The sequence below is a fragment of the Meriones unguiculatus genome, chromosome 12 (assembly GCF_030254825.1).
Source record: "Meriones unguiculatus strain TT.TT164.6M chromosome 12, Bangor_MerUng_6.1, whole genome shotgun sequence".
NCBI lineage: Eukaryota > Metazoa > Chordata > Mammalia > Rodentia > Muridae > Meriones > Meriones unguiculatus.
Window position 1 is genome coordinate 40,261,752 of NC_083360.1, and position 17,010 is coordinate 40,278,761.

The window sequence follows — 17,010 nt, forward strand, 5'->3', positions numbered from 1 at the left end:
AATCACAAGAAGACAGAGCTAGTTTCACTATTACCACTAACACAAGTCTAGATGAAGAAGCTTTGAGGCCTAATGGAAGTGGCCAACCAGTTCACTGATAACAAATACCCTAGCAAGATGCTTTATTACTTTGTAATTATTCATCTTAAAACTATTTCCTGTCTGACAGCCTGCTCCATTCTTCCCCAGTTACAGTTGCAGGGAAAGAATCCCTTGGTTTCCTGGATTAGGATTTGACCAATATGCTACAGCAAAGGCAAAGTGTCATTCACCAGTTTCATGTATCAATTATGTTATACCTAAAATAGACAAGGGGTTCAAAGGCCCCACAACTACTTAGAAGAACAGAAACAAAAGTCCATGATGCCACAAATTCTCAGGTCCCTCAAGTAAAAGACAAGACTTTGCCTAAGCAGTCACAACAAAGATGACTAGCATGGCAAGAGTCAAAGATGAAGAAGCCAATGCTTTGCAGAAGTCCACTTGTAGGAGGATATGGTTGAGATACAGTGAGTTCCACCCCCAGGATCACGCTAAACTCAGAAAACAGATAACTAGACTCCAGGAGCTCAAGATAAGAATATGAGCATTTTCTGCCTAAGGAAGAGAATGGTGGCTCCTGGCAAAAATCTGGAAGTTCTGGTTGAGCTACTTCAAAGAGCAGTACACAGTATACTTGTCACACAGAAAGAAGGGTATGAACCAAGAGGGAAAATTGGGGAATATCACTGGACATATGAATAACTGAGTTTGTAAGCATGGCTTTAGACATATGAACGACTGAACTTGCAAGTATGGCTTCAGTTTAGAATGTACCTTGAGCATTCAGGTACATACAGAAGGGAAACTGGAAGTAGAAGCATCACTGGGAGGTTAACCCAGTGGTTAGAGAAAACCCCTGGAGGACAACAGGCAGGACAATACTAAGATTGAAATAACATTTAGCCATGACTTCCTTGGAGGTCTGATGGCTTCTCTAGTGTGTTCAGAGCACATCCTATGCTGTTCCTCAGACTCTCTTGGAGCTTTAGAATCTATTTACACATACTGCTATTCCATATTCCAGCTTTCCTACTTCACATTCTGTTATTTCTTCCAAAGCCCAATCACTGCAGCCATGTTGCTGGCTTTCCTAGTCTTAGTTGGACCTGCTGCACCACAGGGCATTTGACATGGTACACTCCCAGTACAGTTTACTTCTATCTCCACTGAACTCTGTACACAAAAATGCCTCTCAGAAAAGCTCTGCAGACAGTCTACCCCCAAACAGTCCTGCAACACTCTTTTCCATCTGCTTTCATATCTTATATCAGTATATTTAACACATCTCTCCCCCACTAGAATACATGGAGATGTCAGGGTTAAAACAGACTTTGATGTACTATCTATAGCTGCCATTCCAGGTGTTAAGTATGGGTGAGTAGTGGGTCCACAGTGACTATCTGTTAGATGAATAAACAACATAGTTTAAGACCATAGTTAAACACAAATCCAAAAGGCCAAAGCCAAAGGTGACTCTGAGCATACAGAAGTAAGTTAACTGGATGTTTAAGTAAAAGAATGAAAAGTCAATAAAGAAGCCCAAAATGACTCTGACACCTCTTCTTGTCTGGCAGGGAAAAGGCAGGGGCCCTCATCATGCCATGGATAAAGATGGAATAAGAAGTCCAGATTCAATTTAGCAGTTTGGCTCCTGTGTGGCCACATCTGGGGATGTGTAGACAGCAAGACTGTTCAGAGAACATGTGAAAACAGGAACCAGAGGAACTGGGGAAACCAAGTGGCCATCCTTGTAGACCAGAGTGTTTGTGCTGTGTCTCATCTCAGGGTGTTTTTGATTGAGAGGCCCTGTGTCTTCCCTTCCCTCACCCCCAGAAACAGCGGGACTTGCTTCAGGAAACTGACCTTTGTGCTCTCAGGAGGTCATATCTCCACAGGAAAGAATGTAAGGCAGGAAAGGTATGTTTCTTTAAGAGTTTTGAGAGAAGAATGAAAAAGGTGTCACCCTATGGAGTGGAACCTAGGAACACACCTAGCAGAAGGTCACAAATGACAGAGCACTGAAAAGTCCTCTGAGAAGCTGGGGAAAAAAAAGAGTCCCAGGCCATATGTGTATATATTGTGTACCAGGGCGCACTGCCCTGGTGAACTGAGCAAAGCAAAATGAAGGCAGCATCAGCAAGGGGTCAGGGCTCACTCCAGTATCACTGGCGATGTTCTGAGTAACAATGACAGCATAGGAACTGACCACTAATTCACTGGAACGTCTCCAAACCCAGAGAGCAGCCCTGGGACACAGTCCTCTGAGAAATCATTTGTCACTTTCATCCACCCCACTGGAACAAAGGAAGAGAAGCATGCTCTTTCCCAGGCTCTCATGAACATGGAACACACAGAAGATCTGTACTGGAGCCCAGGCTCCTTATTCTGACAAGTTCCTGGGCTGCTCCATTTGAGTGGCACTAAGACAGAGGGAAGGGACAAGTACATTGCTGAAAATGAAGGATACTAAGAAGGGTGTGCTTCAAAATCTCTTCTTTGTAGCAAATAGAAGATGGGTGAGAAAGTAGAAGGCTTGAAGTAAGAAAGCTTTAGCTGAGCTGGCAAGGGCCTGGACTCAACTGCGCAAACCTTACATTGCAGAAGACCACAAGGAATGGGGACTCGTGGAGGAGACAGAAATGAAAGGGAGGGATAGATGAGCAGGAGGCTGAGCATTCAGGAGGTCATGACCATTGTCAGATTTTATTCTCGCCCTACAATGTCTATGTCATTTCACTACCTGGGCAGAGTGTATTCCCAAGGTCCCTCCAAATCCAGGCTTGGATCCTTACCTGCTGCAGATTCAGCATGTGCCTTGGGACCCACACCCTGTGGAGAGCTGGAGTTTCTCAGGAGACAGACCAAGGCCACCCACCTCAACTAGGACCTCAAATTAGTCAAGACTTCAGAGGCTTCTCGGAGACAAATCCTATCAAAGGGGAAATGTTCATAGCTGAATCTATAACTTCTTCAGGACAAAAAGGGAGAGGGGAGCTCGCACGTGACCTGCTCATGCAGTAGGCTGAGGGCTCTGTGTTAGGGAACATTGCAAAAAGGCACACATCAAGATGTTTAGATTATTCTTAATCATTATTAGTGGGAATTTCAAAGCCATGAGCATATGAACTTCCAGACACACTGTGAGGTTCTGGGTTTCAGCTCTGCCAGCCTGGCTCTAAAGTTCAAGGACTCTGGTTAAAGCCTGGAAGACAGAACCTGCCAGACTGGTCTTGTTAGATTGTTCCACTGATGGTGACACAAGTCTAATGTCATTAAACACCATTTTGGTGACTTTCAAGCATTTTGTAATCATTTCTATGCAAAAGGAGCTATGTAGCGTTATCTGTATTTCAAAGAAGGAGGAGGAGATAACTAATACGGATGGAATGTTCACTCTAAGCTTAGTGCCAGACACTCAGTCTCCTTGGGTTTTCATGGCAACCAATTAGGGAGGGGTTATTTCCCATTTTTTATAGACTTGGATTAAATAACTGTCAAAACACAAGATAGCTAGCAAGGGATGGAGCCATAACTCCAACTCAGGTCTGTCTCAGCTTAGTCACCAGGAGATGCTCACTGCCAAACAAAATGGTGTATGATAAAAGTAATCCCTAACACCCGAGCCTAAAGGGAGCTGATGCCTCCACTTTCATTAAGCTGCTAGCATCAAAGCACGATAGCTTGGCTGGAGCAAATGTGGATGAAGTCAAACACACTGTGTTGGAAGATGTACAACAGGCTCATCACACTATACACACACACACACACACCAAACTAAATCCACATAGCTGTAGCAAATGTGTCATAAATTATCTGTAGAAATCAGAGTGCTTATGTACCCTACCTTCTCCTCAAGGCAGAGTCCAGGACTGGACCTAACTGAGCACATCCTCTCATTTCTAGTGTGACTCCCTCCTAAAGGGCCACATGATAGTAGCCAAGCCTTACAATCACAGCACTCCTAACAACTCACTCAAGAATCCACAACGGCAGAACCTCAGAAACAGGGGCATTCTTATTCTTTGGTTCTGCTCTCACCTGATTCAGCATCCCTTGGTTGTTCAATGCTTCTGGCATTTGCAGAGTACAGAGTTAGTACAAAACTTTAGAGGAGAACCACTGACTTCTGCCTCTGTTTTGGTCCCACAGAGAGATCACCATCAGGATTAGGGCAGAATGCTCACCAGCTAATGACTGGAAGGTACAACTGTCTCTCTGACTCTATTAAGGACACAGATCGAGATGAGACAGGGTACTCCTAGTCCTGGGAACAGAGTTTATCTCAGTTCAAAGAGGAGACTGAAGGAGAAACTGCAACTTAGCCAGGGCCACCTATGGATGGAATTCTGTTCTTTTAGAGATCTAGACTCTTGCTGGTCATGGCTGAAGGATGGAGAGTGAAGGCAGGTAGTTACTCCCAGTGGAGTATGGATACAAAAGAACACATAGATAGTATTCTTTTTCTTCCTGTGATTTCCTTCCCTGCTATGGCTCTCAGGATTCTACAATGAGCTTAAAATTTATATAGATTGAGATAGTCTATATGGACTAGCAGATATTTTTAACCATATTATAAAATGCACATATACTAGCACATTGTAATGAAACAGCATCCCTGCATCTATGATAAAAACCAGATCCATGTGGGATTCAGTCTACCCATGATTCCATCTATATTTTGACTCACAATTTCCTTCACAATACTAATAACCCTGAAAGCTTTCTTGAGTTAATATAGTATTTAGTATTTGATATCCACTAGATACCAGGACAGATTGCAGCATTTCAAGTACCTAATGACACATCCTGTGGAAATACTTTAATTTGGTAATTAACAACCTGTATATGAGCAAATTAACCACAAAATAATGACTATCATTTTCTGTAACAGAAACAGACTGAAATGTAATTCTTTATTATAAACAAAAGATTCATTCAGGACACACTTCTCATTTTGTTTTTCTTGTTACTTTATTTTAAAGGATAAGGTGAGAAAAGGCTTTTCTGCTGGCTGCTTGCCAGCCCTTCTGCATACACAATTCTAGTGCAAAGATAACCCCATCCTCCCAAGTGCAAATGGAGAGCGAGCTGGTCAAAGGACCAACATGTACAATTTTATAACTTGCTTCTGAGTAGTACTTATTACTTAGTAACACTCAGAGTCTAGACTATGTAGAAGGTAAATTTATAAACTTGCATTTTTATATACCCTATTAACACCATTGCAACATACTTTTTTAAGTTTCTTAGTTTAAACCAGTGATTTATTACACAGCTAAATTAAATAACATAGTTACAAAGGCAAAACCATATCATCTTGTGTCACAGTCAAATTTCCAAATGGCTTTGGGTTAGACCTCAAAGGATTCAAAGAGGTTATCTCAATTTGTCAATCTCCCTTCCACCAGACTGACTCTTCATACAAGCAGTAGTGTGTCAGCAGAAAAACCAATAAAAAGTTATCCCAAGCTGTGCAAGGCAATACACACTTTGATGCCAGCAGTCAAGAGGCAGAAGTACAGGTCCCGCCTCTGAGAAAAAGGTATCAGACAGGTCTGATGCTCTTTGGGTGAATGACACCTAAATGAACATTGGTACAAAGTCCCAATTTATTTCTAATATCAGAGATCAGACCTCTACTCTTGCCTGATGTGTCTAAAACAAAAATGGGGAACTGTAGAGAGCTGCGTAATGCCGCGCCTTAAAGATGGAGCTAGTTTCCGCCTTCCACCTTCCCGATGGTGAGTGCTCTCTGTCACAAACAACTCCGTATTTGGCTAAGGGTAAGGATCTGGCTTGCTTCCGTGTATGTGGACCTATCTGCATTGCCCACGAGGCACGCTGGGGTTGGCTACCCAGAGGCTATTTTAAGCTGTAGGCTGGCTTTCCCCAGGGTCAGAAGATTGTTCAAAGTTCCTGAATAAACTGCATTGAGAAGAACAAAAAAAAAAAGATCAGAAAGAAGGAGAGGAGGACCTCCCCTATCAGTGGACTTGGGGAGAGGCATGCATGCAGAAAGGGGGGGAGGGTGGCACCGGGAGGGGAGGAGGGAGGGGCTTATGGGGGGGATACAAAAGGAATTAAGTGTAATTAATAAAAGTTAAATAAAAAATTTAAAAAAAGAGGCAGAAATAGGAGAATCTCTATGAATTCAAGGCCAAACTTGTCATTATATAGAGTTCCACAGCACCTGGGACTACAGAGTGAGATTCTGTCACAAAATAATCATCATGATAACAATCATCATCATCTATTTATTTCCTTAAATTTTATTTTTCATGTCAATTCTGATACATTAAATAGTCTGTCTACTTACTAAAGGGCTGTTGGCTCCTTTTCATACACTATGTAGAGACAAAACAGCCCCAGGGGTCCAATCCAAGGACAAAAGCCATTCCTTCTGGTCACCAAGCAAGGTCTACATTATGAGACTATGTATTTGAAAAGGCTTTGTGCCTCTACCTCCATTTCTATGTACTGAATTACTTATAACTCATAGCCACGTTACTAGTATATTGTGAGGATTTCAAAATAGATATTTGAAAAGAACAGAGACACAGTTAATATTTTCTTGACAAAGCCCAATTGAATCTCAAGGCCTGGGCAAGTTTGCCACACTACCACTAACAAATGAACAAGTGAGAAATCGATGCTTGGGTCTAATGGTAGCATGATAAGGAACTTACAGCCTTCTTCCCCCTCTTTGCCTGGCTGAGTGTTCCAGAGCCAGGGTATAGGAGGCAGCAACCCAAAAGGCAAAAGCAACCCTTCTTAGCAGGTTCAAAAAGCTGCTAGGTCTCTAGGCAACCCACAGGTGGAGGTCTACTCTGTGGTCATATACAGCAGTGGTTGCAGGAACGGAGACGGGTGTGTGGTACTGCAAGGAACTGCTTGTCATGGTTCTGTAAGTAACAGAAAGAATGAGATGCAGCCACCACCCAGGGACTATGACTGACCCAGTTGGCAGGAATGTAAGGCATGTAGTCAAGTCTGGGTGTTGCTGTACCAGAAGGGTGGGGACAGACTCAGGAAGAAGCCCCATGTTAGCCTCACAACACTCCTGCAATTCACCTCTTCCATGCTGAATTCCAAATAAATAGACAAGACCTGTTTAGTTTAGGGCAAGAAACAGCATATGTAGAATTCCTGGTCTCATTGTCGTAATTCTTTAGAGACAACCTGAGTCAGGAAAGTGAACCTGCTTTTCTATGGGTCCTTCTACCATCCTTTTCTATGTATGCTCATCTTTTCAATTCAAAAATCAGTGTTCAGTTACACCAACACTCCCCATAGAAGCGTGTGTGATCAACAGACAGTGTCTGTCCTGTCTCTGAGGCTGAGGAACTCAGGAAAGAAGCATGTGTACCACACACACACACACCTCAGGCAGCTTCTCCTCCCTTCTGGCTAAAGTTCTTCAAGTGAGCAGAATGAAAATATGAAGGTGCCTGAACTTTTCCAAAATTCGGATTTCTGTTTGGAGTCTCCTTACACAGCTAGCTTCCTCCATGGACTTGTATGAACACACCCATGTTGTTTGGAAATGCTTCTACCAACCACAACCTGCAGTGGTAGCATACTTGCAGCACCTGACAAAGCACTCAGGGTTTACCTGGAAGAAAATTAAATGCATCCTTTTCAGCCAGGCAGACAAGTTTGAAAAGTTTCTTTATTCGGCTGAAAGACAGCGAAGCTCTGTGCCAAGACCAGCGCTGAGGTGGTGAGAAGCACTGGTCCCATTAAAAAAGACTTCGAAATGAGATTCTTTCCAAACTCACAGATTCTTAGATTTAGTTCCAAATTTCCTCAGTATGCTCATTCATTCCCAATTTAATATTTGCTTACTGTGTGCCCAGCACTACTTTCAGGAGTCTTGTGGGGAAGTGAGGGTAAGAAAGCACAGCCTGAATTCTGGCAAAGGGCAAAAGCATCTGTCATGCTTACATTTGAGACAGTATTAAGGAAGACAATGCCTTTCGATGCCCGAGCAAGAGATCATGCAAACACCATTATATCCCCAGAAGAGATGGTGCACAAACATAAATTTAATAACCACTGTCCGATCTTCATCTTCAGAATGGTGTTTAGTAAACCATTTCTATGGAAACAGGAATGGTAACAGGAGAGAGAATAAAAATGGAGACTAACTCTTTCAAACGGGGGATCTGAAAGATTTAAAAAGCCATTTCCCTCAATGCTGACTTGACTACAGTTTACTGGAGAATTACTAAGCATATAAAAATATGCATATAAGCATATTTTATTATCTAACTTTTAAAAAGCAAGACTATAACATTTTAGAAAGGTTAAGCAGGTGGGGAAGATAGCCCAGTCAGTAAGGGGTTTCCTGCAAAAACACGAGAACCTGGATTTAACCTCCACAACACGTGGAAAAAGGCCAGGCTTGGTGGTATATTTTGTAATCCCAGTGTTGGGAGCAGAGACAGGCAGATATCTGGAGTTAACTAGCCAGCAAACCTAGCCCTTGGGTGAGCTCCATGCTAATAAAAGACTGTCTCAAAAAAAAAAAAGAAAAAAAAAAAGGTGGACAGCTCCTGAGGAATGGCACCATACACCCAAGGTGGACCTCTGTCTTCTACACACATATGCACAAATGTCCACATACACCCACATGGACATGCTCGTGCACATATACACACAGAAAGGAATATGTTTACTCCCAACACACAGTGCTGAAATAGTAATTTGTCTTTGTTAAATTTATTTGTGTAGACAAAATAGGGGAGGTCATTAGCTAGGGAATGTGGACAGGCTGATCTTCCTCTGCAGCAAGAACTGAGCTCCTGTGCATCCTTTCCAGTCAATGACCTGCTACTGCCAGGCCTCAGCATGGGTGTTGCAGTTCTGATCGCCCCTGCCAAAGCTTGTGGTCCCTTCTGTGTTGTAGCTGTAGATAGCTGCAGACCTTAAAAACACAGGTTTGCCAGCAGATTGGTTTCTGAATATCTAAAAAGCATCCTTGTGAATGCAGTGTCTGCTTGAGTAACACTAGGAAGCACATTCTAAGGAGATGACAGACATCTCTGTGTCACAGGTCTAACCTCAACCTACTCTTTTGAACACCTAAATTTTGGTGTTTAGCAGTCTGAAACAGACATTTCCTAAAGGAAGACATAGAAGGGGCTCAGAGATAGCAGGGCCAGTAAAGGTGATTGCAATCTGAGTTCCATCCCTGGGGCCCAGGTAGAAGTGGAAGAGAACCAACAGATAACATAACACTAGCCCCACTTCCAGCCCCATGCACACAAGAATAAACAAAATTTTAAAGAAAGAAGACATACAAATAGCAGTAGGTGTATAAAAGACATTAAATAATTTATTTTTCTGTGTATAACCAACCTAAAAATGCCTTTTACATCTTTAAAACAGGTTGGTGAGAAAACAAGAGAACACTATTTCCTAGGATATGCTTCAGGAAATTCCAGTTCCTCAGCCCATAGACAAACCAGCACTGGAACCCAGCCACAACTCATTTACGAACTGCTCAGTGGCTGTGGATGGCAAGGCAGAGCCAAGGAGTCCCGAAGGGACAGATGGCCCACAGAGCTGGAGACATTTACCACCTGACCCTCTGCCAAAGTGCTTGCTGCCTCCTGCCCTGCAGGACAGAGTCTGAACGCTGTGTAGGGTACTCAAGGCTTTCGGAGATGGGGCCTGTGCCTCCTCCTGCCACTCTGCGAACCACCTCCTCAGCAGTTCCTGTGAAACTTCTGCCAGACTCCTCCAGTGGCATGGCTGAGAGGTGGGGACACCATCACTAAAAGCCAACTCTGACACACCCAAACTGCTTAGCCAAGAGTGCAATAGCTAGTCATGCTACTTAAATGATTTTACAGAAGATAATAGCTGTAAAGAGAGAGTAGAAATATTTTTACAACAAAAGTTTCATTTCAATGTTTAAGGAAAACCTAGGTGAGCTGACAGAATTTATAAACAAGCAAACACCTTTACTCAAGTCACAGAGAGGAAACTGAAATGGCCTGAGGGCATGGGGACTGAATCTCAGAATTTACCACATGGTTTACAGTTGTTAGGTGACATCAGAAGCCCACAAACATGTACTCTGGGCATAGTGCTCCATCAAGAGACTGTTGCATCCTTGTAAATACACTGTAAATTAACTCATTTATGCGAGTTATTTTTAGCACAGTGAGGGCCTAAAGGGCCCCGGGCTCCGTGCTGTTTCTGGTGTGTTGGGCCCATTCAAGCACTTCTCCCACTGGGGTAGACTTACTCGCCTTTTGCGCCTTCAGTTTGGGATTAGCCTGGCACAGTCTACAGTTCAGAGGTAGCACAGTTAATCTCAGGCAATCTGATCCAACACAGCATCCTTTTCCTCAAGTCTCTATTACTCTCATTCTGAAGAAACCAAAATCACATTTTTGCGAAGATAAGAATTAGAAGAAATATTTAGCCTGGTGAACTCTTTACCACAGGTAAAATAAAACAAGCAAACAAACTATTTTAATTTACCGTTTCAAAAGGAAAATTCAGATTACTAAGAACAAATTAATTCAGAAAGGAGACTAACTCAAAGTTCACTTAGTTCTTGTCTAAATCCTAAAATATAAGTGACTATTTTCTTAGACATCTAAAATACTCAAATAGCCACAAACTGTATAAGCCAGATCAAGGGTCCCCTGGCATCCTCACAAATGCTGTCTCCAGGCCCTTCATTCCACACCAGCAACTGTCCCTGGAGTCCTGAGATGTCTGAACAAAAACGTCAAACAGGCCAGAGAGCTCAGGAGAGGAGGTGCCACAGGATGGCTCCCTTCCCCCAATGTGTGCCTCCATTATGTATTACCATACAAGCAACAGCGGAAACAGTAACCCAACCATGTGCCCCTTCTTGTTTTAGAATAAGTTAGATGGTAACCACCTGAAAAACCACCTTAAAAAAAAAAAAACACACACAAAGCCACCTACTGTTAATCATTAATGTACTGTAAAGTTGTCTGAGGTAATACAGGAAATGCCACTATCTAAAATTCTCCATTTATCACAAAAGAAACTGGTACCTACAGAGACATTCCAGAGAAAATCCTTGCAGCTGTCGTGTCATGAAAAGCGGGATCAGACTCACTCCCTGCCACAGGCCTCAGCTTTTAAGAGGGAAAACTGCTCTTCTATCTTCTGCTCCTCCTATGGGAGAGCCTGCGCAGCTCATCTGCCGCATGTTTATATCAGCTGGGTCTAGTTGGCATTTAAAAATCCAGATTCTAAATACGAATGGCAAGCTTTGCCAGAGAAGAGAAACTAATTTTACTTCCTTGAAAATAGTTAACTTGCCTAAATTGTTGATAATCAAAATACAGTTCCTAAAATACTTAATCACCTCAGTGGTCTTGGAATTCCAACATCTCATAAAACCTATTTTAGGTGGCTATTTTTAAGCGTCACTAAACCATTTCAACTCCTGCACCCAACAGTCCTGTCTCTGGTGACACCAACTCCACCTCTCCGTGATTGGGCCTTGTGCTAGTCTGTTGTTTTTTGTTTGTTCGTTTTATTTTTATATTGGTTTTAGTTTTTGGTAACACAGGCTAGAGTCATTTGGCAGGAAAAAGAAAAAAAAAAACATCAATTAAGGAATCACCTACATCAGATTGACCTGTAGGCAAGCTTGTAGAACATTTTCTTGATTAATGATTGATGTGAGGAGACCCTGTCCACTGGGGGGGGGGGGGCATTCCTGGGCAGGTGGTCCTGGGGTGAAAAAGAAAGCAGATTGAGCAAACCATGGAGACCAAGCCAGTAAGCGGCACTTCTCCACTGTCTATTTTTCAGCTCCTGCCTCCACATTCATGGTTTGGTTTCCCTCATGGATGAGCTATAATCTGTAAACTAAAATAAACTCTTTACTCCCCAAAGTTGTTCCTCGTCATAATGGTTATCACAGCAACAGAAACACCAACTCGGGCAGGCCTGTATTCTTTCTGAAAATTAAGTCTTCCTTGGCCACTTGTTCAGGCTCTCCTTCCTTTTCCTTGTATCGAAAGACATAGTGGCCCCTTTCAAGGTGGCACTTTTTCTATTCCTTGAGCTGGGCGTCCCTCTCCTCTCCTTGAAGGACCTTATTTTTGCCTGAAATGCACTTTCATGTTACCTTGCACTGAACTGGCCCCTCCAACACAAGTGGATCTCCAGTTCACACCCAACATTGTTTTAGCACCTTCACTACCAAATAAATAACACTCCTCCACTTCCTCACTGTGCCTCAAAGACTACCATTTGAACACTACCCTTCTTGCTCCCATATCTAAGTCCCCCAGGCCTGCCAACAGCATCCCCTGCAAGGACCTCTCCTGTGCAATTTCTGCCTGTGGTTATTGTTTCCACACCCTCAAATCCCTTCGTTGTCTCAATGGGCTCCAAACTGTTTCCCACTTCTTAGTCCCTTGCTTTCCAACAAAGGCACCAAGTTGAGACCATTAATTATCTGAAAAAGAAGGGCAGAAAAAAGCCACAGAGAGGGGGGTGTCTGGTGCCAAGAGCAGTAGACAACTCTAACAACTGCGTGGTGACTTACTCGGGAAGGCTCACCCTACAAAACCCCACTAAAATCAGTCACTCAGCACGCTTCCCTGCACAGGCTCAAAGTGATCTTTGTCTTGCACAGTGGAAGATTCTGAAAAGTAAACAACTTTCCTGTAGGAATTCCAAGTTCAGGGACTCCCTGCCTCAAACAACAGATTGATTCTAGAAAACACTAATTTAAATCTTTGTTATTCTGTCATGTTTTGAAACGCAAGGCAGTATTTTGACACACTGTTAATAAAAAGAATTCTTCTGTGACACCAGTAATTTGATTTAATTTGAAGGTCCTCATGTTCATTATGAGGCTTTGTCAGAAAGGAGAAACAGCCACGGTGATAACAACTTAAAATATAAACAATCTGCTGTGAACTCTTGGCTGACTGAGAGCCCAATTCATCAGAGTCTGACCATGAGAAGAGACACAGACAGGGCTGAGGGAACGGGGGAGAAGGGGTTGACAGGGCAGGTAAACAGCTGGAACAATTACAGAGACAACTACTCCATGCCAGACACTTAAGAGCAACAGCAGAGGCCAGTTCTCAAACTGAAGGGCACAAGGGCAGCTTCAGGAAGAGCAGGGCAGTTCCACTGGGGAGCCCCTTCCTTGCCTGAAGAGAAAACCCCTTTCTTGGGACATTTTGCTTATGTAAAATGGAAGCAGTAAACACCTCACTGCCAGCTAGCCTTTTCCCCTTCTCTCTTTTAAAAACATTAGCACATCTTGTAGCTGCTGTTGGGGTCCTACTCCTTCCAGATCTGCCAGGGCAGGACACACCCGGTGATGAGGTATGCACAGGTCCGGCCCTGCTCTCCAACTGGGTCATATACTATTCCAGGGTTTTGGCCTCTGCAGTCTGAGTGGCCAAATGCTTTGTAGAGCACATATGCCAGGAAAGAGAGGATGAGGATAGGACTCCACCATAGCAAGAGGTGCCTTCAAGGATGGAGAGATTTTTAGGCAGGAAACACACAGAGAAAAGGACATCTAAGTATGTCCACCACACAATGCAGACTGTCCTAAGAGCCACTATGAGATGGACACAAGTGTCCTCAGCCCTCAGCATTTACAAGAGTCACTGGAAAACTTCCCAAAATTTCAAATGACCATGGCTCAAGGCAGCCTGCAGACACAGACCCCATGGTCAGTGACAAATCTTGGGTAGGGGATGGGGGTGGGCTCAGAATCCCATCTGGCCAGTCTCTCCTCCAACAAGGGCAAAATGCAAATACCAACAGATCCCTTAGAATGCTAGCAATTGTAGCTTCTGCCTCCCTGTGGACATTCCAAAACCTATTGTCAAATGCTGACTAAATGCTGCAGCCCTAATTTTTCATGTTTTCTTCTTCCTCTAACCTTTCAGGTGGGAACTGAAGTGTCTGTTAATATGGAGGAATTTATCTTCTTTTTACTCCTTGGTAACAACCAGCCCCACTTTTTTCTCTCCAAATTAATCTTCGGTGCCTCCAAATAAAATGTACATGTTGGAAAATCTACCATGCAGATCCTGAAAGCTCACAATGAAGACAGGCCTCAAGGCCACCCTGCATCTCTTTGTTCGAGTAAGAGAGGAATTAAAGGGGATCACTTTCAGTTGGTACTCACAGGCATGGCTGGATGGGCCCCACTCATCCTCAGGACCTGATGAGCTTATGTAAGAAGGTCTCTGACCCCATTATGTCATTGTTTTGAAGAACACAAGGAATGGGGCTCCTTGAACTGTTATGGCTTCTCGATAACTCCAGGCCTTGAAGCCAATGGGAAAGGGGAGAATGGCTCAAAATTCTGAGAAAGGGAGTACTACCCATAGTAGCTGTGGGGCCAGGGTACCCTCTGCCTAGTGATGCCATACCCTCAGCCACAGACACCATTGCCTTGCCCTCAGGGCGTGTTAATACTGGACTTTCTCACCAACCTTGCCAGCAGCCACTCTTCTTATTTTGTCATCCAAACCTGCAGAAAACTTCAAAGACCACCACCAGGAAGTCAGAAACTACCAAGGCCAAGAAGGCCCCTGCAGTGGTCCCCAGCTCCAGGGAAAAAGGGCTGTGGTGGAACCTGGGAATGGACTAAGAAGAGGCAAGGTTTGTTAAGTCATAGGGAAAGGAAGTGGGTAAGTGGTAAGGAAGATGCCTCCAGAGGAGGGAGAGAAATTTTCAGGTCACTGTTAGCAAGGGCAAGGGAGAGGCCGAATACAGCATCAGCCAAGCCTTAAGGGCACTTGGGCCCAAGGCCAGAGGAAAAACCTGGCCTGCACCACAAAGGGGAGGAGTCATCTGAGGCTTACAATATGCGAGTAGGACTTGGCTGGTAAGCTTTGAGAGATACAGCAGAGGACCCCAGAGGGAAAGGAGACCTAGAACCTCCAGTGAGCACATACGCGGGGAAGGTGAGACAGATATTGCTCATGCCCTTTCAGTCCTGGCCTGTCACCAGTCTCTACAAAGGCAGCAGGCAGGGAACAGTTCTCCAGGCATAGTAACCCTCTCAGTACAGGATCAGATGCTATTCCCAAGGCCCAGGGATATAGCCCTGTCCCCTTCTATGATGACCACAGACACTCTGGAGCCCAAGTCAATGTCATGTTGAGCACAAAAGTGCCAAGTGTGTTTTTACAAAGGGGGTGGTCAGCCAGCCAAGAGCAGACCCTACCCCTGGACTTTCCCACAGTTTGAGTGATGCAACGTTATCTAGCTTGACAGCGCTGGGGCTTAAGTGGGGGAGCCAAGGTCATCTGATATCTCTGGACAGGCCAGCAGACATCTACACACAGCCACTCTGCATCCACCTGCTCATGGGGCACAAGACCCCACTGCCTGTACATTTTCTACAGAGAATATCAAGAGCAAAGGTTTTGTGAGAGGTTTTACTAAACTTTCTGCCCTAGGGATGCTGACAAAAGGGGGTCAGTAATTGATAAAAATGTAACCCTGGCCTCTAGTTACCCAGGTGTTTTCCTATCTAAAACATTCACAGGAATGTATGTCTGAGTTGCATGGTAATGTAAGTACTAAGATCAAAAACACTGTTCATTTTTTTAATTATGAAAAACATATTATTATTATTATGTTTTTTTGAAACAGAGTTTTTCTATGTGGTCCTGACTGTCCTGGTACTCTCTCTGTAGAACTGGCTGGCCTCAAACTCACAGAGCTCTACCTGCCTCTGTCTCCCAATGCTGGGATAAAAGGCGTGTGTCACCCAGCCAGACTATTTATTTTGATATAAGATTGTTTCCTACCAAAAATGCAATGTCCTAAAGCACATTTCCAAAACTCTGTGGAACTTTCATGCATCATTACAGTCACTGTTTGGGGGAAGAAATCAGCCTTTCCCTAAAATACTCTCCTCACTGTCTACCTCTGCTCTTTTTTTTTTTTTTTTTTTCCAAGCACTGGTTTAGGAGGGTAAAGGAAAAGCAGGCTAGATACAAAGGACTAAGAAAACTATGTAATGTTATAGAAAGGAATAGGAGCCAGACCTGTCAGTGCCAGAGAATGAGTTTTAAAAATAGGGTGTGCGAAGGCTTGGGTAGGCAATGTTGTGCTGAGAGACATAAGGATGAGCTCTTGAATAAGCATATCTTACTCCTAGACAGAGGGAACACATGTGGACAGATACATGTGACAATGAAGAGGAGGAGAGTGACAGAGAAAATTATACACATGTGAACAGCAGGGATATAGGTAGAAAAAGTGCTTTGATATTCTGTCATCTGTCTTAATTGTGTCCTATTTAGTTTTCAGCTAAAATATTTTAAAATATTCATGAAGCTTTATTTGAAGAAACTTAATTATTTTCCAAAGAAGAACTTTTTGTCACATTTTAATATTTTAACTATATGATGAGTATAAATGTTGTTTCACTCATTTTTCTCTAGATAAAATAAGTATTGATACATATGCATACATATGTATGTTGTTTTTTTTTTTTTTTTTATTCCTAGGAGTTGGTCTTCCTTAATTTACAATGAGATTCTTTAGCTATGGCTAATTTCCTCCGTGGCCTACAGAATCTAACTACTGATAATCAACACAGTGGAGGGGAACCAAGACTGACAAGACAACAGATCCTTTCCCCTCTGAAGTTCTGAAGGCTGAATGCAGGTGGGAAGGGCAGAACTGGAGTGGACACAGGCTCACACCACTAACCAAGATGCGTCTGCAACTGATACCCACCTGCAAAAGGAAAAATCAGTCTTCTCCAAAAGAGTCTCACTGAGTATATTAACCACACTTCAGGGAAGGCCCCATGTCAACCTGAAGCAAACTCAGTGTATTTTGTAGACCTTTAGTCTTCTATGGTTTTCTCAAAACATTTTTTGGTCTTATTGGTCTATTGCTTGAATATATTGGTTTCTGATTTTTAAATTTTATTTCTGTTATTTATTAATTTGTGTGAGTTGTTTT

The 17,010-nt window shown here is 43.3% G+C and overlaps 1 protein-coding gene across 9 annotated transcripts in view; it reads right to left on the bottom strand.

The window, feature by feature from the left end:
- Cobl (cordon-bleu WH2 repeat protein) overlaps positions 1-17,010 on the bottom strand; it is a 245,682-nt gene that overhangs the window by 196,903 nt on the left and 31,769 nt on the right. Inside the window, exon 1 of one of the 9 annotated variants that reach the window (XM_060365690.1) lies at positions 11,089-11,108. The exons of the other annotated variants lie outside the window; for them this stretch is intronic. Coding sequence (XP_060221673.1) covers positions 11,089-11,096 — 8 coding nt within the window. The 5' untranslated portion in view covers positions 11,097-11,108. Of the gene's footprint in view, positions 1-11,088; positions 11,109-17,010 lie in introns of those variants that run through there. 9 annotated transcript variants of the gene reach the window in all.